Here is a 20,944-nt window from a genome sequence, read left to right on the forward strand (position 1 = left end):
ATAAAGATCAGAGTTTAATATTTGATTGGAGCCATTAACATAAGCGCTCATAAATGTTTGCTAAGTAGATCATTTGCATGTGAAGAAGGGCTTTCTGTTTGCCAAAGGGCAGACCTAGATTTGTCTGCCACCTCTGCCAGTGTGAAACCTCAGCTCCTTGGATAAGTCATTTGCACTCCTGGGCCTGTTGTTGCCTCCTCTTTAAGTGGAAGCTTACTTCAGAGCTTCTATACAAAGGTCACAAGGAGAACATTAAGCCATTATCCCCCTCTTTAAAAGAGATTACCTTTGGAAATGTTTATGTTTCGTTCAAAAGGACTACTAATTTGGTGGAAACGTGGAATGCTTTAACTTCCATTCTCACGTGAAACTCCAATAAAAATAACCATGAAGGAATTTTTTAAGGCATAGTATCATAAAGGCAAAACAAAAGGGAAGGGAGACAAGAGCAACCACATTTTGGATTGAGGGAGCAGATGGACCACAGTGAACACGCTGGCAGAGCTGAGAGCGCTGAAACCCTGAGCAGCAGGGGAGAGAGAAGCCCTGGGTCACTGCAGAACACCGGAGTCTCAGGAATTGGCAATTCCAAACATCTGGACCCAGGAGTGAATGTAGGACCTAAGAGTAGAGAATTGTTCTAAAGTCGGCTGGAGAAACAGCTACTCTGACTCACAGATTCTCTCCCTAACTCAGCACAGCAGACGGTTGCCTCTCCCCAACTCTAACAGGACTGGGGAGAGGGTTTTTTTGAAAAGAATACAGTGAGTGATAGCAGCCCTGACTGGTGTGATTCAGTTGGTTGGGTGTCACTCCGCAAAGCAAAGGTTGCCAGTTGATTTCCCGTTGAGGCACATGCCTGGGTTGTGGGTTTGATCCCTGGTTGGGGTGTATGAGAGGTACAAGGGGCAACCAAATGATGTTTCTCTCTCACATCAGTGTTTCCCCCACACCCCCTTTGTCCCTCCGTTCCCCCTCTCTAAGAAAATAAATAAATAAAATCTTAAAAAACAAAAAAAAGTGCTGCCTGGCACTGTGTAGCAGACTGCATCCATTAGTGAGTACAGGCACATTGAGTAGAAGTTTGGATTTTAAGTTGAGGTCTCCTAGCCTTCTCACCGCACCCTGTTCTTAGGACTCGCAGCCAGGATAACCTTTCCGGCAGGAGACTGAAAGAGGCTCTCTATAGTGGAGCCTGACCGAGTCTTAAAGATCCAGACACGGGAGTCGTCGTCGTGTCCCCCCCCCCCCCCCCCCCCCCCCCCCCGAGGAAACAGCCCAGCCACGTCGGGTCACCTCAGCCTGCAGGCACCGCCCAAGAGCACAGTGTTTCCCGTCAGAGGTGTGGGCCCTCACTCTTAGCAAGGTGCTTGAGGGAAGCCTTTAAGGTGAGAGCAGAAACCTAGAGTAAAAAATAAAATTAAATTAAAAAGTAACCTGGAGGGCCTCTCAGAGACCAACGCAAATGAATTACTGTGATGCCCTCAGAGAGGTAAAACAGACATCACACCCAGGAAAGCAAGAACGGACTGCTGTAACAATAGGGCTTTCTGAGGAAAACAACAAACAAATGAAAATTAGGGACCCAGCTCAGTAAGTCTAACAGACGAAAAACGGAAGTTTCAGGAGAAAAGACTAGAGAGAGCAGAGGGGAGGAAATCACCGAAGAAAATGTTTTCATTTCAATTTTACAACATGAGAAATATTTACATGTCATTTGAGATTGCCCTCCTCTTGGTATTCCTACAGCAAAAACAAAAAAAACAAAACCTAACTTTTTTCCTAAATGACCTATATCAATGCTTTGGCCCAGAGAAAGTTTTTTGGAAAGAATAGTAAATTTTTTAAATTTTCTATAGATATCTGTAATAGATTTTTTCCCCAGGAAAATGTAACATAAAAAGTCCAAACAGTAGGATATAACTGCACTGTCATGTGGAAATGTTAAAGGCTGTGAACGCATGTCAGTTTTTAAATTTTCCCTTTACATACATTCTTTAGTGGATGTCTGGTGAGACTCATTAGACACTGAGAAAACGAAGTGTCATCTTCTACTTTTACAAACACGTACAGTGATGTGAAGTGAAAATAACAGTATTGAAAAAGTGGCTTGGCTCACCCAGCCCGGTACAGAAGTTTCTGGAGAAGTCTGATGAAGAGTATGTGATTTTTTTTATGATACTGTTTCCAGATTCACGGGCGGTCATCCTTCTTGAACTGTTCAAGTGCTCAGACTTTGGATAAACCAGATATATCAGCACCACCATTTCCTGTCAGTGTGGCCTTGGCCAAGTCACTTTGTCACTCCAGCTGTCAGTTTCTTATCTGCAAAATGAAAACAACATCAGAACCCATTGACTTGTCACATCCATATCGAGCAAGTGGTTACTTTACGTATTTGTGCTCAAGAGCGTTATGTGCCCAACACTTTACTCAGTGCTGGAGATGCAGTGGTAGTGAAATGGGCATGCTCCCCTTCCTTATTGAACCCACAATGCAATGAGGGGGAGCGGATGATAAACAGCAGTAAACACATTTTTGAAAGTGAGCGGTCTTCAGTGTTCTCAGCTCTTTTATAAACACTTTCATTTAACTTTAACAACCCCATAAGGTTACTTTGAGAAGTAAGCTTTTCTTCGTAATAACATCCTCATCTGTGTATTGGGTGTTTACCAGGTGACAAGAATATGGAGCATTACCTAGACTTGGTTCCTGCCTCCTAAATGCGAATGCAGAAGGACCCATTCCCCCTCTCTAAGAAAAGACGCAGGGACACAGCTGTGCCTAGTGGCCTACAGCTGAGGCTTTGTTTGCCGCTCTGGCCCTTGGTGGTTATGAACCTGGGCTGAGGGGTGACGGATGGCTCTGGATGTCCCATGAGCAGCTGCTGTCAGCTTCTCAAGACCATAAAAACTTGGCATTTGCTGTGATCCACTTAAATGCTGATATTGTCTCCTCTTCCTCTTACAATTATTGTCAATGTCATGAGTAGAAGTTGAGTCTTATTATAATATGTTCAGTCTGCTGCTCCATCTAGTGAAACATCCTACCTGTTGGTCAGAAATTTCTTCTGAAAACCATCAGAAGGCCAAAGGATCAAGGTGGAAAGGGTCCAAACACCGAGGACATTTCAGTGGAAGGTTGTGTAGGAAAGTGGGCAGGAGTGTGATTCCAGCAGTCCTGGCCTTGCCTCCTTTGCTTCATTGGAGAACGCTGAGAAGTAGAGCCCAGAGCAGTTTCAGTCCCTCCTTCCCTCCTCATATCCCTTTTGTAGTTCTGTCTTAACTTCACTTTTTTCATTGTCATTTTTTGGTTTGTTTGTTTTTTTTATGTAAAATTTTGTGTAACTTATTGCAAGAAGGAGCTGATAAAATGACCATTGGGAAATGATGGATTGACTAGTTCAGCCCTTTGCAAGGTTTGTGAAGGGATCCAGCTGTCTCAGATTACCGTGCCTAAATGCACATTTTCCAAGGCTGTCAGCAACTGTAGTGAGTGTGAAACCGGCGGACAAAGTGAAGGGTTCCCCGCTGAATGGCGCATTGTTGCGCTGCTTTGTGCTCGAAGCTGTGGGGAACAAGCGTGAGATCGGTGAAACAAGATGGAGCAGGTGCTAGCAATCCCAGCGAAGCATTTTAGTATTTTGATGGATTTCAGACTGATTTTAAAGTTTTTCCGACAGCACATGTTCAAATTGTATATGCACACAAACACACACAATTTGGACTTTTAAAGAAACCATTAAATCAACAGTTTTGATATGAAGAATAAAGAAATAAAGAGAAGACAAAGCAAGCGTCTGACAACCCACATTCAGCTGTTTGAAGGACTGTCAGCAGAGAAGAGCAAGCTGCCACTTTATGACTGGCAGGCTGAACTTTTTGAAGCTAACAACAACAACAAAATCACATGGCTTTCTATTCAATATAAAGAATTATCTAATGGATAGATCCCTATATACCTCTCAGTGCGGAATCATTGCCTTTCGGGGTAAAACTGCTCCGTCCCTTGGGGGCATTTAAATATTGACTGAATAACCACTTGTCTCATGGTTTTTGTTTTGTTTGAAAGGGGAAAAATGCTTTGTAGAACAGACAAATATAAGGTTGGACAAGATGCATTCATTCATTTGTTAGCTACTCAGAAAATTTTTGTTGAGTGGCTCTTCTGTAGCAAGTACTGTAGTAGTCACTCAGGACAGTGCTGTGAATGAAGCAGACAAAATCCCTGCCTTCATGGAGCCTACGTTTTACAGAAGGCTACTCGACATTAGTAACTTGTTAGACAGAAGCAGCCTTATCTCCTGGGGTAACTAAGTGATGTGCAGTTCCTTTTGAGTTGAGATCTGAAAGATAAGGGGCCAGTCTTCTAGTGATGCCTGTCAACTGTGAAATTCCCCAAGTGCGGTAATTGGGGAGACACTGCAGCCGCCTTTGAGACACCCAGGGCTGAAAACCACTGCTCCCAGAACTCTCAACACGCAAAACCCAGTGACCTGGAGTTGGCTTTAAAGAAATACTCAAAGATCCTACAGACCATATTACATACTCTGGTTCTGAACTGGGTAATAGCTTTCATATTTGTATAGCATTTACTTAGAAAATTCTTTTACACATCTTATCTTGTATTTAGAGATTAGAATGTTTGGTTGTTTTGTTGTTGTTGTTGTTGTAACAACTAGAAGAGAGAGTTTAAAACTCATTAATCAGATCCTTCCTCTTAGCAGTGCAGAAGCTCAGTCCAGAGAAGGGAGGGAGTGTGCCTGCAGTTACAGCACGCAGCCAGTACTGCACTGAGGGGCCTGGAATCTGGACTTCCCTCTTATTCCTAGCTGTCCTAGCATCTTGCTCGGTGTCATTCTAACAAGAGGATAACAACATATTTTATGTGTACGTAACACTTAACAAAGCCATTTGATACTCATTATCTCCTTTAAGCTTCTCCCCACTGTGATGGAAAATGACCGAAAAATCAGTAGTTTCAGTCACCCAGGATCTTTCCATTGTGTGAGCATCAGTGTTCCCATTTTGCAAATGAGGAAACTGAGGCCCAGAGAAATTAAAGGACTTTGCTAGAAAGTCTAATTCACTAGACCAAGTAGCAGCAGTCACGTATTCTGACTCTGGATTAAAGTCTGCTTCCTCCATTATGCCATAGAAAGGAAGTAGATCAAATAGTTGGAAAAAAGAATATATAAATGATAAATATAAATGAGCAGGTAGTAAAGAAAGTAAAGAACTGGTTTGTCGTGACTCTCCTCATCAGTGAAGACTGCTTTTCACTGGATTACTACCTACTCTGTCCCTAGAGCTAATTCAGGTTCACCATATGTTGAAATGTACAATTGGTGGTGTTTTTCAGAAAAAATGGACAGGTGAGAATCCATCTAGACACTATGTAGTACTACACTGTGTCAACAGTAAGGATACAAACAATGCCCTGAGAAGCTTCTTGACCAGCAGGGAGGAAGACAAGTAAAAGTTCAACAGACAGAAGTGCGTAGGACTGGGCAGGTGAAAGGAGGGGCTGATGTCAATGTCAAAGAAAGCATTTCAGTTGTCTGTTTCTCTTAATAAAAATTGAGTGGTTCAAATAACAATTTGTTATTGTTTTACTGAGGATTCTATGGGTCAGGAATCCTGGCAGGACTCAGCCATTCCACATAGCATCCGCAGGGACCTCTGGTGAGAGCACAGGCAGACGGTGGTTCAGAACGGAAGGTTCACGATGGCTCTACCTGCATGCATGGCATGTTGGTGGGGATGGCCACTCCAAATCTGTCTGTCTGTTTCTCTCTCTCTCACGCTCTCTCTGGAACAGCAACATTTATACAAAGGCCAGAACTATGAGAATATTACCTGATTATACTCCCTTAACTTTGAAATGTCTAGAAATAGAAGTGTAGAGTAGGTTGAGCTCAGTAGACCGTACCCTGTGTACCCCAGCGCTGATGCTTTCTTAGGTGCCCACAGCTGCATGACCCCAGGGAGCAGTTTAGAAGTGGAGACACCCCCCAACTAGGTCTCTGGGGACTATCACAATTAAAGCTGCCCACTGTCAGAGGACTCGGGTCAGCATTACAAAAACATACTGAAAGAGTGTCATGTCTGATTCTTACTATGAATATCAAAATGATTATTAAGCACACGAGATGGATTTGGGGCAGTTAACTCTAATCTTTTCCCTTCTTCCAAACCCTTTAGTCTTTAATAAGAAATAAGCCACCTAAATTAATCATAATGCTTAAATATGTGCAAGTGATTATTCTGAGCAGTGATGTGTAAGAGGGCCTTGTTAGTTAAGACTATCAACCTCTAATATCGAAGAGTTTGTATGCTGTGTTCATTAAAGTACTGTGGCCTAGAAACAACCAAGCTGTGCACCACCAGGCTGCTGCCCAGGCCCTAGGAGACTTTACCATTCAGACTGTTATCATAATCAGCAAATGCTTAAGGGCCCACCTACTGCAAAGTACTATTTCTGGTGTCATGGAGAATATATCAAAGTTTACGACTTAGAGTTTGTTCTTCAACAAGTTATCACTTACCTGACAGTAGAGACACGGGAAGATGTAGAACACTGGGAACTGTCACTAGGTGTGGGGCACGATACACTGCAGGGAGCGGCGTGAATTCTGTCCTCAAAATTGTCTTCTGGGACTGACTCCTGAAAGAAGAGGAAGAATTCGAACCGAGTCCTGAAAGATAGGTAGCTTGGAGTTCCATCTGTCCATCTGTTACAGCATCTCACATTCCAGGAAGGGCAACTGCCCTCACTATTGCATTTTGAGTTGTGTGAAAATTTGAAGAACATTCATTTTTCTATTGGAAAAGTAGAATGTTTGCTTTCATCTGTCATGACTAAAGTGTGTCTTTAATTCAAAGTCTCTCACTGAATTTCTTCAGTGCGCAGAACACCATCAAAAGAGACCTTTGCAGTTGTTTTTAAGTGACTTTTTAAAGATTAGTTGTATACAGATATTCTAATTAGCATCATTCTGGGTAGAGCTACTAATGGAAATCAACCTGGAATGGTTAGAGTGTCTTCAAAGCTTTGACAGAGTGGGTCTCTTTAAATGGTGGGGAGTTCCCCACCCCCCGTTTCTTTAAAAATCAGTTAGCTGCTCCTCATATTTACTGTGGCCTAGATGAAGTTATATATTGCATTTAAACCATAATATTCAACCAAAAACATAATTCAGTTTTTGGCTCAATATAGTACAGATAGATTGATACATACACACATACATACACACACATGCATGCATACATACATGCATATATACATACACACGTGTTTTTACAGAAAAAAAGCGATGCAAGTAAAATAGCATTATGGGAGAGGAAGGAGAATTATGTGTTCTGGGACAGCAGGGTTAGAAAGACCAAGCGACGTTTAAAGATTCAAACAATAGCATTTAGCATGAAATCTACTTTTTATCATCCTTACGCAGCCATCAAAATGAAGAAAGACAGTGTCCAGCTGTAGCAGTAGTTTGGTAGCAGGAGAATTAGAAGTAAAGGTACTGGTGCCTGAGGGGTGGGTCATGAATTAATAATTGCTGTGTGGCGGATGAGCCCCGTCAGAAGAGCTGAAAATGAGGAAGTTGCCTTGCAGAGCGCTATCAATCACTCAGTGACCATAACTTCCAGTAATTAGTGTATTTTATGGGCCTTTGCTTCAGTGGCTCGAAAGCACATATGCTCCAGTCACAGCTAAACTTTGCCGGAGTAATATTCCAGGATGATTTATCCTCCTGCTGCACTGGGATATAACCCTATATTAGGTGAAGATTGTGAACTAAGCTGCAATAAAGTGTAAGTTTAGGTACAGTTTGCCCAGGTTGAGACCTCAATGTATCATGCTTTTCGGCATTCATGGTTAGGCTACAGCAAGCAATCATTTTTAACAGTGAAACAAATAAAGCAATTAAAAGGAACAGCCTTAGTATATTGTACTTGTGAATTACTGTTGCCCTCTCCCCATTTAAGTGTCCACTGTAATAAGCCCACTTCTAATTTTTTTTTAAAAACTTTGTATTAGAAACACTTATTTGTAATGATGTCTTTTCTCTATTATTAGTAGTAGTAATCTGTAGGACAGCATGAAGGACCTGCTGAATGATGGAGAATTGCTTGATTTATTTCATTGTGCTACTGTGTTTAGACTCCTTACGTTAAAATAAATTCTCCTTTTATCAGTGGACTTGGGTGAGAACAAGTAGGAGTAGTTCTTTTGAAAATGTTGGCACACGCTAAAAAGCACCCCTGGTGGGAACCTCACATTTAGGCTCTTTCCACACAAAGAAAATGGTATTTTCGAGCTCTCAGGAGCACTTGGCACTATTTGCACAGGCATAAGGAGTTGTTTGCTGGAGCTCACCCACTGCACTAGAAATCTCTGGGGCCTTTGCAGACAGGGGCCTTTGCCATTGCCACAACATCTGTAGAGCTCAGAGTTCCTAGTAATCTAACAAGCTCTGCCACCAACCTACAGTATGACCTTGGGCAAATTAATTAAGCTTCTGGTGCCTCCACTGGGCCATAATTCTGTTTGTGCTAAAGAAATCCTGAGAGTTTATAGGGAAGTGTTATGTGAACAGAAGAATAAATTGAATAAGGAAAAGACGTGCATGGTTTCACTGTATTCTTTTTAGAGTGCAATGTTTCTGCACCACTTTTGATGATGGTGCCCTTGAATTTCCTTAAATGGAAAACAGTGACAAGCTAATTTCATCGGCATGAGTGGAAAGGTGAGCACAGTTTGATGCTTTCGTTATATTTATTATCGCATCTTTAATTTGCAACATATTATAATATAATACAAGTTAAAACAATAATAGTAAAATAAACTAATTGTCTTTAATTAAAGTGAATTAGGTTTTGATTTTAATATATTTGATGTAGTGAGAACTGATCATGTGGAAGGTCCCAGAGGTTATTAGGGCATATTTCTGTTGGGCCTGATGGTGTTAGTAATAACCCTCTTCCTCATAGTTCTAGACATGAACAAATATGTCACTTCATCAGTCTCTGTTACTCGCACTTATGCCCCTCCGCAGGGGTTGCAGATTCCACAAGTTATCAGCTAATGGCGTTATACATTAAAAATTGAAGCTTTTCTCACTCCAAGGCCTTTCAAGGCTTTGTTCTTAAGCCCTAGACACTTTAGAGTGCAGCTGCAAACTATAGGCAGAAGATTAAATTAATTTGTAACTCTTTTTTTTTGGTCCTGCATTACTAAATCCTCCACATTTAATTGAAACCCTACTTCAACACGCCTTGTGTTTCTGTGTTCTTTGTTGTCACTGTAACCTCCGAAGTACTCTAACACTGGTAGATTGCTGTTATATCCTTGGGATTGTTTTTAAAGCATTCAGTAAGAGGACAGTGAAATTGATACATGAGAAGAAAAGTAAAATCTTAGGGTAGATTTTGAGGTATTTAATATTTATTATGGTTCTTCACCAGCCTAGTTTCAGCTGATTTAAACTCTCTCTAGGACTGTGAAAACTGGTCTTGGGATGAAGTCTTACCAAGGGAATTTTATGTAATCCAGTAGTTAAGTCTGATTTTTTTAAGTTTCCCTGTGTCTGGATGTTCCAGAGTAGCTGCTGCATTTCTATAAAATGAAGGTTTAACCGCAATGCACAATCTAAATGCAAAGTCCTTAGATGGAAATTTAATTGTGCGAAATGTACACAAGGTAATTAAGAACAAATTTTAGAACATTTCAGACTATAAAGCCTTCCTTCAGCTAGATCATTGGCTATATTGAAAATGCTTATTTTCAATTTGCAGTTATGCCAAGAAACATAGAATATGCCTAAATTAAGAATAAAACATTCAGTGCCCTTCAGCATAACGGTAAATTTAACACTACTCCCACATTGTTGTTGTTCTCAGTGGGAGACGATCACCAAAAACAGACCCTGGATTTCTGAGTTTGGGTCCTGCATTGGCTTTCTGGCCACAGCATCTGCGTTCTGTTTCTCATTTGTGACTTCATGGCAGTAATTCCTCTTATTACCAACACAAGCTGTTTTTGTTGCTTTGTAAATAAATATCTTCATTCTAACTTTTTGTTGATTGTAATACAAAGGTTTCTGTCATGCATTGTTAAGTATTTGGCAAATGTTATGATCACATGCACACAGATACGTTTGTTATTTAAGTTAGAAAATCCAAACATACTCAAAAGCTAGCAACTCAAGTGTTTCATAAATTATGGTTGGACAAATCAAAGATCAATAACAGCACACTAAGGAACAGTCCTAGTTTTACAGTGAAATGTTAGCATTTAATGTTATTTAAATATATTCCCAAATGGTAAATGTTTTCAGAGTGTTCTTTTCTGCCTTTTACATAGTAAACCTCCCACAAGGAACGGAGTATTTAGCAGTTTGCTGAGTCTTAAGTGTTTGGAATTAAAGTGTACTTTTTAACTTAATGTTAAATAGAATCCTCTCCCCGCCCCATCTCTACCTCCACCCCCCCCCCCCCCCAAATAAATAAAGCCAAGTCCTTCTCAGTGCAAGTCAGTCCACTCCTGGGAATGAAAGGATGTGAGAACCGTGTGATGAATTGCTGGTGCTTATGTGAATCCACAGTCTTCAATGCACTTTTTTTTTAAACTGGACTTAAGCTGCCTGTATTTAAATGCTTCTTTTGTAAAGATGATAAAGAGAGCAAGGATTTCTATTGGCTTAGCCTTAATCTGTTTGCTTTGTTGTGATTTTTTTCTTTAACTGTTAACCTATTTATAAATCTAAATCTACATACAGAGGTCATTGGTTGGCTGAACTTAAGCCATTTTACTCAGTAAATTTAATTAAGAAAATACAGTGCAACTCATAAGCAAATGAGTTTTTTCCTAGTTTTAAACCAAACCACCCTCTTGAGTGCTGATTGCCTTGCCCGACCCCTGGTGATACAGAAACAGGCAAAATTAAAAAGGACATTAAAGCTTCATTAAATCTGAAACACATTTAGTACAGTGACATATCTGCAGGCCATTTCAGGGAAGATTACATACTCTCTTTTGTAAGTTTCCTAATTTATAATACCTTGACAATAAAAACCAGGGAAGTGCAAGCAGATTAATAGACCAGTAGGGGTAAAGGAAACGGAGCAGCCCCGGCTCACCTGTCTCTGAAACGTTCCGTCAGAGCATGTGCGGCCTCCCCCAACGGGGGCCCGTGCTCATTTTGACTTTTGACAGCCTCTCGAAGAACCTGTTCTTCATGCAGTCATACCTAAGAACACTTTTCCTTTTTCACCTTCTCCTAATTGAACTTGATAATAGGGTTGTGGGGTCTGGCCATAGATTTCCTGCTCTTTGCCAGAAGACAGATAGTGTGGCACCTAAACACTGCAGCTGCATTAAACCTGGAAGGACAGGGACAAACGTGGAAGGCAGCTCCCTCTCCTGGGGCCTTAAAACGACTGCTTTGGGCGCCAGCCTAATCGTGCCGCTGCCGGTTTGCCCCTGTGCAGGACTGGAATCCTTGACCTGCACTGGAGCAGCCTGTCAGTGACACTACGAGAGAGGAAAGGATTGTTGTGCTGCTTTGGTCAAGGTCAAGGAACCATTCTCTGTCCTCTGACCCAAAAGAGGTTAGACCTGCAAGATATCTTAGAGAAGTTCTCCAAGGACTGTGGTTGACAAGTAGGACTGAGATTCCCTAAAAGGTCAGGAAAGTGCGTACAAATCAAAGCCAGTCCCAAGAAGGATGAATTCACTAGTTCAGTCAAGCGCGGCCACCTGTTCCCAAGCAGACTCGTTCTGGGCGGCTCCCAGCTGACCAGCCTGCACTGGGTTTTCTCTGTGTTCTTCTTCATGGTGATGCCTCACACGGTAAATGCATGGCATCAGCCATCCTTATCACTTCGTACCAGTCGTGATAGAGGCACCCAAGCAGATGAGAGCACGTTTACAAGTCAGCCACAGCCTGGCCTCGCCGTGGAGCTGTAGTGACTTGAGAATATGAAGCTTTGTGTTGAAATGGGGAAAATTCACACTTTTCCCCATATTCCACTCTTTTTGTTAAGCCTTCCATTTATTATCGCTTAGTTCTGTAAACTGCAAGAGCCAATGCCAGTTTGGCACCTGCCACCTAGTTTAGATCTTAACTGTATGTATGTATGGCAGGCACATTTCTTCTGCTGGTAAGTCGTGTGGGCAGCATTCTCCCATAGACCCTCATGACGTTGTTCAACATGTACCCAAGTAAATGGCACAACATCCATAGGAAGACTTGGGATAGAAGGTTCCAAATGTTTTCCCATGGTTAGGAAGCTGTCAGCTTTTTAAATGAGAGACACTTCTCTTGGTAGTCTTCTAACTCCAAATGCAGGGATATGCAAAACTTGTGACCTGCAGGTCAGTGTGATGGTAGGTGACAGCTTGTTAAGAGCTGTCAATGCCTATCAGTTCAGTACAGACTGGCTCAAATGCCCAGTCCACCGGTCACCACCGCAGTAGACCGCAGCAGCTCCTTCTGAACCATCGCTCAAGCGTTAGCCAGGAACACAGTGTGTTTACAAAATAAAGTAAATCAATGGCCTAGTTTATGGGGGTGGAGTAGGGGCTGTGGAGAACTGAGTCCCTCCCCTTCCTAATTAATAACAGTATAGAGACAACAACCATTCACACAAAACTAAAAGGAGTTTGATTAACATTCATATTCTCTTTCCTTCACCCCATTTTGTGATGTTTTTGTTATTGATACTTGAAGGAAATAACAATATCCACCAAATGAAATAAGATAACTTTATATCTTCGAAGTCAATGAACTCTGAATATACAAGAAATCGGTACAAGGTAATAAAACTTATCAGGTAGTCCATATATATGTATATATACATCCAAATGAGTATTGGCCCTTTCATAGTAGTCACCTTACATGTTATATGGTTCATTCCTATCACATTGCTGTTGCTCAAACTGGTTTTAGAATTTTGAAAATTAATCTCAGCCCCTTTGTGTCTATCCTTAGTAAGGAACGAACTATTCTTTGAAAGTGGAGTTGGGTGCACCCCTCTGTTCATTGCAGCATTATTTACAACAGCCAGGATTGGGAAACAGCCCAAGTGCCCATCAGTAGATGAGTGGATTAAAAAATAGCTGTGGTACATTTACACAATGGAATACTACTTGGCCGTTAAAAAGAAGGAAATCTTACTTTTTGCAGCAGCAAAGATGGACCTGGAGAGTATTGCGCTAAGTGAAACAAGCCAGTCAGAGAAAGACAAATACCACCCTAATGACTGCACTTATATGTAGAATCTAATGAGCAAAACAAACAAACAAAATGGAAAGAGACTTTATAGATAGAGAACTGACAGCTGACAGAGGGGAGGGAGATTGGGGGGCTGGGTGGAAAAGGTGAAGGGATTAAGCAAAAGAAAGAAAAACCTCATAGAAACAGACAACAGTATGATGATTACCAGAGGGAAAGTGGGGGTGGGCGGAGATAGAAGAGGGTCGGGGGAATAAATGGTGATAGAAGGAGATTTGACCTGGGTTGGTGAACACACAATACAACATACAGGTGATACATTATAGAATTGTACACCTGAAACCTACATAATTTTATTAATCAGTGTCACCCCAATAAATTCAATAAAAAAATTTTTTTAAGTGGAGTTGGATTTTGGTAATACCCATAAGCTATTCAAACTTTTGTCAACAAATAATTTACATGACCAAAAAGATGAGGTGTATATTTTATCTTGGGATAGTCCAAGATATGATGCAATTCTAATAAAATGAGGTAGGGTTCTCCTATTAAATGATTCTAAACATAATTCCAAAAGGAGGAGCTCAAAAATGTTCAGTAGTATCAGTGTCTTTGAAATAAATGTATAACTTCTCAAGATCTATAAAAGCAGTGTAATATGTTGGAAAGAACACTGGATTAAGTTGCAAGGTTTGGGGTCAGTCCCTTGGCTTCTACTGATGAACTGCGTGCCAGCTTCTTCAGTGGAACTCTGGGTTCCACTGAAATATAAAATATACACCTCATCTTTTTGGTTCTAATCGTAAAATGGGTTGATGCTCTCTTGGATCCATTGCAGCTTCCAAGTTCCCTGATGTAGCAATTCTACTTTGAAAGTAGTTACAAATACATATAAAGGGTTTTAGGCATGAGGATGGGCCACATTATACAATTGCAAAATTTTGCCACTATTTTCTTTAAGTACGTAGTTTGATAAATCTGATCTTGTTACTTGATGTCAATCCTATTCCTGGTCGAATGATTTTGTTTTTATAGGTGAGTATCCAAAGACCAAAATTAAGTGACGGGCCTAGAAACACATAGCAGTTTACAAATCAAGCAAAATTGGAAGCACTAAGGATTCACTTTCACAATTTCAGACTCTGCCCTGTCGTTCTGACTTCACTCTCAAAATGACCGTTTTCCCACTTGTAGTAGCTTTTTTCTTCTAACTGTAGATAGAAAATGGATGAAAAAACTAACAAATAGATGGAAATAATGGCAAAATTTTTTAATTCATGTGTTTAATTTCCCATTTCCTACAACCCTTCCTATCTGTTTACTTGTAATTGAAGGTGTTTCCATTTTACAAAAAGAAAAGCCAAGAGCCTCCTTCTGTAGTTTTACATCTCTGTGTGGAAGAAATTGTCACACACATGTGAACATGAATAATGCCCAGATAGCTGAGAATATTCCTAAGAGAAACCACATAAGGGTAATGTTTAGTTGTTAAAATTAGAATGTATTATTGGGGATGTAACATTGTCCATTGAAAACATTCATTCTACATACAACTCAGTGTAATTACAGTAATAATTTAGCTTGTGTATTTGAGGTTGTGAGCTCTTTATATTTGCCAGATGCAATTCTGAAATTTAGTACTTGTCTGTCTTAAGGAGATCTGCCCTGCATGCAAATCTATAACTAGACAAATATTATTTCCTTTCCCAGCTTGCTCTTGGGAGGTTTCCATATCCTCAGGTAAGATTGTTCATTACTGCCGTTTGCCACTGTGACATTCATTCCTATGTATGAAGGTACAGGGAGCAATTGTGAACATTGGAGCCACATACAAATAAATCTGTCCTGTTAAATTGAAAAGTGATATCTTAAAGGAGTCATTTAGAAGTCTCTATTGATTTTTGATTTTTTTTTAACTCCAGATTTTTTTCCCCTTTGTTAAAGGTTGAAAGCCATCCCCACGCTCCTCCTTTGTGTGACATTGGTGGTGTTTTCCCTTCTCCTGACCCTGTTCCCTGTGCTTATATTGAGACTGGGAGAGGGGCATAGCCTTTTCTTGATACACTGTTGTAGCTTTTACATTCATTAAAATTATTTGAATTAAAGGATTGAGATGAAGGGTAAACATATCTAAATAGGTGATTATTTTTGCTAAACAAATAAGCAGGCCCCCAGTTTCATGGGAGTGTGATTTTGAACATATTCTTTTTTAAAAAAAATTGCCCCTTCCTCTCCACATATCTAAGAAAACAAACTATCCAATTGCTGGTGATAACCTTTATAATTTCTTTAAGATTTTTATTATAGATGAGTGCTAGCACTTAAAATATAAAGCTATTTTGTGGTTTGAAAATGATTCCCCAGTGTGTGTGGAGAAATAAGTGAAATGTCTGGAGGGATGAAAAATGAGCGGTTTGACTGTTTTCCTCTGGTTGATGCTCACTGTTTTTCTGGCACCGTGGTCTGTACAGGCCGGAGTGCCTGGAGGCACGTCTGATTTAAAGGTGGTGTTGGTCTCTGCTCTTTAAGCATCTATTAACTTGCTATTATTATGCAAATAAGTGTTGTATTACACATACTAATTTATGCATGGTTAGATTATGCAGATGAATCACAAACATGGTTATTGAATAATAGGATGGGATTCATTCTCTCTACCATCTTTTTAAGCGATTTTAAGCAAATTCTCTTGGTACCCATGTGGCCATATAAAGACCCTTCACTTGCTGAAATGTCTGTTTTGTATCCTTTTTCTTTTACAGTTAAAGCCATCAGATAAGTAAAAGAAAAATTCTCCAAGTTGTTGGGTCCAAGCGTGTTTAGTCTCACTTCTCGAATTTGGAGGCTTCTTTGTTTAAACATACTCTTTCCCTCGAAGAGAGAGGAGAGCGTCCAGCCGCAGTGGCTGCCTGGCGCGCCGGCTAGCACTTCACTGGGGCTGCGGTGTGCACAGCCTGGCTGCGTAGCTCTAGGTAGCCCATCAAATTAAAATCACATTTTCAGGATTTATAGCTCATTAGAATGTTTATCTCGGTAAGCCTCTTATTCTGTCAGTAATTTTTAAACAATTCACTGTTTGGCCAATATGTGAAATTCCCTAGAATTCGGGAAATCAACAGAAGAGGCCATATATACCATGTCTTTCAAACAAGTCATAGCAGAAAACTCGCAAGCCATCTAGTAAAAATGCCGAAGACTGAGCATATAGCTATATTCTCGGGGTTCCCACTCAGCACTGAGCCTGGGTGAGTGACGAGTCTAAGAAACAGATCGCCGCTGCCTGTGACACGTGGAGCACATGCTGACTGGGGAGATTTGGGAGGAGGCTGTGCGCCTCTGCTGTGTTACCTTCTTGAAGTGTCCGAGGAAGTGTGTGCTCACTTGTCAGTCCAGTAGAAGGTGGAAAATCGTGGGACACTGGTAACCTTTGTGCCAGAGTGTGGGGGGGACGGGGTGAGGCGCAGGGGCGTGGGGGGCCAGCTGTAATCCTTGAATCACAATAGAATATTGTCACCAAGTTGGGATTTTTACTTCAAATAATAGAAGCAGCTTTTATGCCATCAGGCCTATTTCCCAGATTTTTCAACAGAAGTCTGTGTGTTTTGCTGCTAGAATCAATCATGACTTTTGGTAGAGTTGGCATTTATTTTACAGGGTTTGTACTTTATATAGACTGAAGATTGGGAAGGAGTACTTTATGAATTCCTTTCTCACCCCCTGTCTTTTGCCCTCGGATAAAGCACTTGAAGGAAAGCGTTCGTTTTTATAGTATTACGGAGACTGGACTATGAAGTTAATACCTTCTCTGTGGCCCATATTACCTCATTTGAACCCTCAGCCACTCCGTGAGATAGCCTCCCCTCATAAATCGGGCAAACAGAATGGCCAGTTTCTCACCACTGACCTGCGGGGAGTGTGGTGCCACTGAATCCCAAATGGAGTAGTCCAGAGTGAATAGTAGGCTCTCGGGATTGGGAGAGATCTCAGGCGTCATTGAATTACACCTCTCTACCATATCTGAAAAGCAAACATCCGCACTCTGCTTGAACACCTCCAGTGATAGGAAACTCAGTACCTCCTAAAGCAGCCATAGAATCAAAGCAGCGTTCTATTTCTGGAGGTGGGGACTGCCTCATCCCATTGGCCGCCCTTTCCTATCTGATTAAAGGAAGTATGCAGATTAAATGAGATGGATATAAAACCACTCAGGGAAGAACATAGGGCCACCCACTGGTCTTGATGTTGGGCTGTAGCACAGAACAATTCCTAATCATCAACCAAGGGTTGCAGAAGGACGTGCTCAGCGACCTGCCAGCCGCGGTTGCAGCTGAGTGTCAAATGAGCGGAGGTGAAAGTGGGTAGGAGAGGCTAGCTTCACGACTCTTCGTCCCCCAGCCCAGCATCAGTGCTGCTGACAGCGTCGTTAGCGGTGCCTCTTCCTGCCGGTGACACAGTGTATATACCCAGTGGGGACACAGCTAAGGCTGGGGGAGGGTATTGGAAAGATATCAAAGAGAGTCAGTGGCCTGGGACCAACATAAAGGTTAAAGGACTGGATTTTTGTTGAAGTAATCATTCTGTATGAATTTCATTGTTTTGTGGGTTGGGTTTTTATTTGTATTTGAAAATACTATATATTTTCATTTCCTTTAGGCCTTAAAATTGCATAACCTCACTGGCATGCAGTTTAAAACTCTGTAGGAAAAAAATGGTATAAAGAGCCACTAAAAATGTAGTCTCGTTACTGTAGCTTATACTAGGAAGAACAATGTCTTGGATTCATCCAGCACCATTCCCATATTGAGCTCCAGAGCTCTTTCTGTGATCTGACTGGCTGTACGCGCAGGGCGTGTTATTCCCAGACTTCAGGTGAGCAGACTGAGGCTCCTAGAGGCAACACACACAGTCTCAGTGATGAATGGGTACGGACGGCTAGGCCTAGGTTTGCCGGCAACTAAAGCAAACAGCTGGCTCTGTGTCCTCTGGTTGGATGTTCGCGCCACTGCTCTTCCCCTCAGCCCCACCAAGCCTTTCACTTCTCTCGTTTGACTTCTCTGCCCTAGGGAGGCCTCTTGTGTAGATGAGAAATGCTGAACATCGGGGGGTTGTGCCATTGTGGATGATGACAAGACCATTCCCTAGAGCCCTTTTGCTTTTCTTACCATGTGTTTAGCAGAGTGACAGGAGGGTCCGGAGGGCCTCGGAGTGCTAACTGACCCCAGTGCCATTAAATTCTGGGTGCCTGTGAAACATACGTGCAGTAGGATAATGGAAAATTGTGTTTTCAAACATCTTGCAACCAGATGTATCTGAATTTCTTGAACAATTTAGCTTTAATAGTAATCTGGTAAGATGTGCAGGTCTGGACGAGGACTAGAGCTGTGTGTAGTTAGTTAATCAAGTCGATCCAGATTCAGCTGACTTAAAAATCATGATGGTGGGCAATGGTTTGTTTAATGACACCATAATTTAGGAGAAATGAAAAAGACTGTGTGCTAAAAATCATCATCCTTCATTCAAACTTTACAGTAGTCCCCTGCATTAGGATGCTAGTAAATCCACTAAGGAGACTTCGCAGTGGATGCGCCAGCTCTGGCGTTTGGGAATCTGGTAAGCAAGGTGCCACGAGAAAGTGAGGATAATACAGACACAAATGTGTTTAAAGTACTTTTGCAAGTATAAAAATGTCGTTCTTCTTTTGGCCATATTTCCCGATCTTGGTTAATAAATTATATCAAAATGACCTGAAGTTAAAAAAAGGAAAAAAAATCTGAGCAAATAGTGCCCCTGGTATTGTAAAGCTTTGAATGTTTTCACACCCCATTAATTTATTACTTCTCTTTCTTCATCTTTAAATTTCATTTTTTTTTTCAAAAATTCCGACTTCCCGCTGCTGCAGTGATTTTCATCTTGTTGTTAATTTTCCCTGCTCCATATGGAGCTCCAGACATTTCACCTGGAGGCTGTACTAGATTTTGCTGTAGTGATCGTGCTTCCGGAGGCCAAACTGTCATTTAGGGTTCCTGGTGCATCTGTCTGCGCCAGGCTTTTCACTGGCATGGGAGAGTGTGAATAACAAATTGGATGCACCTGAGATTCAGATGATTAGTGTGTTTTGCGAATCTCCACGACTTGTAAGCAGATAGCTGTGGGGGGGGTTATGGGAGGGCTAAACAGCAACTGTGGGTGAATCTGTACTCACACCTTACATTTGGGGCTTTGCGAGGGAAGTGCAGACATCCTAGGCAGCCTGAGTGCGGGGAGAGTAACAAATATTTCATCCTGCCTTGTCATTGATTAGAAAAGAGCCTTTAATTTCATTTCACCCCATGTTGTGATTAATTTGCATTCTTTGTCAGAAGTTAATGGAGTTTTTTATGGTTCACTCTGAAATCCTTGAAGACATCAGACTTGATCTGATGTTTATACAACCGCCAGCGGAATTTTTTCATTTGATTGATGGCAAGCTTGATGTTATTCCAAACGGCTTTTTAAGCTGTTTTTAAGAATTATTTGAATAAAATGCAAGCAAGATATTGTTGTAAGATCAAGATTATCTGTTAAAAATCTGTTTCAAATAAAGAAGATAAGTAGTAAAAAGGATCAAAAACATAAGAGATGTAGTGAATAGTGATGCTATTTGTTAAAAATACATTAAGGATGGCATTCAGATAAATTGTTGCAATATGTACAGATCACTTTTATTGAAAAAATATGCCATCATCTGGGCAAATAGAATGATTAAGGCTAAGGTAAAAGGTAAGTCTTGATATCTAGGATTAAAAACCTTTACTACCAATTGGCTAATTGTCATTTATTCTGCCAGCTTTTGCCACCAATGCACAAAATAGAGATCTACTGTTCTCTAACTCGAGGAGACAGGGTCTGTCAGGCCTGTTAGCTGAACAAAATGATGACATATTACTCGTCTCAATAAAGAGGCATTCTTAAATCCCAATACAAATTAAACATAAGTGGATAATAGAGGATTTTGAATGAAAGACATCTATTCTTAATAATATAACGACTGACCTTTTTCACAAGTCAGTACAGAAATGGTACTATTGTTGTTAAAAGCAAAATACCTCAGTTATTCATGAGTAAGAGAAATGTGTTCATACCCCTATACACTATATATCAAAATATGAGGGAAGCTATAGGTGGCATTTGCTCAGAACCGCTGCTACAAACCAAGGAAGTATGTGTTGCAGATGCTTCTTGATTGCTAAGACCATTCCTTTGACTTAGGGGCCTGGCTTTGCTCTAGCAGACTCTTGCTTCACTGTGACTGCTGCCAGTGAGACTTACTCATAGGCCAACAAGGTACTTGTCTGAGCACTTTCATTTAAAGCAGATTAATTTATTTGCTGTATCTGAAAGTTTGCTAAATAATTGGGCGGTTTTAATTGAAGTTACTGCCTTCTGATCCTTGTATTAACATGATCTAAGGTCCTTTTTATTATATGCAATCCATATTATTGACCAGATCTGCCCTGTTTTCATTTAAATGTAAGCAGCTTGTCAAAGAGAAAATATTTTGTTTAACTTGGCTTGGAAACCTGCTATTTTAATGTGTTTTTTTTTTCAATTGACAGACTGTCTTTTAAACATTCATTTATTTTGTAGTAATACATTGTGTTCTGGACAGAGTATTTATCTCATAATAGAGTAGAAAGCATATGATCTGAAAACTATTTTCAGATA

General features: G+C 40.8%; 1 protein-coding gene across 10 annotated transcripts in view; it reads left to right on the plus strand.

Annotated features, from left to right (window-relative positions):
* The window catches only part of MAP2K5 (mitogen-activated protein kinase kinase 5), a 254,584-nt gene that overhangs the window by 165,792 nt on the left and 67,848 nt on the right, over positions 1-20,944 (plus strand). For 5 of the 10 annotated variants that reach the window (XM_036009499.1, XM_036009550.1, XM_036009544.1 and 2 more), the window contains one exon: positions 14,951-14,980. The exons of the other annotated variants lie outside the window; for them this stretch is intronic. In XM_036009499.1, the coding sequence (XP_035865392.1) occupies positions 14,951-14,980 (30 nt within the window). The remainder of the gene's footprint in view (positions 1-14,950; positions 14,981-20,944) is intronic. 10 annotated transcript variants of the gene reach the window in all.

Source organism: Phyllostomus discolor, chromosome 1, assembly GCF_004126475.2.
Source record: "Phyllostomus discolor isolate MPI-MPIP mPhyDis1 chromosome 1, mPhyDis1.pri.v3, whole genome shotgun sequence".
NCBI lineage: Eukaryota > Metazoa > Chordata > Mammalia > Chiroptera > Phyllostomidae > Phyllostomus > Phyllostomus discolor.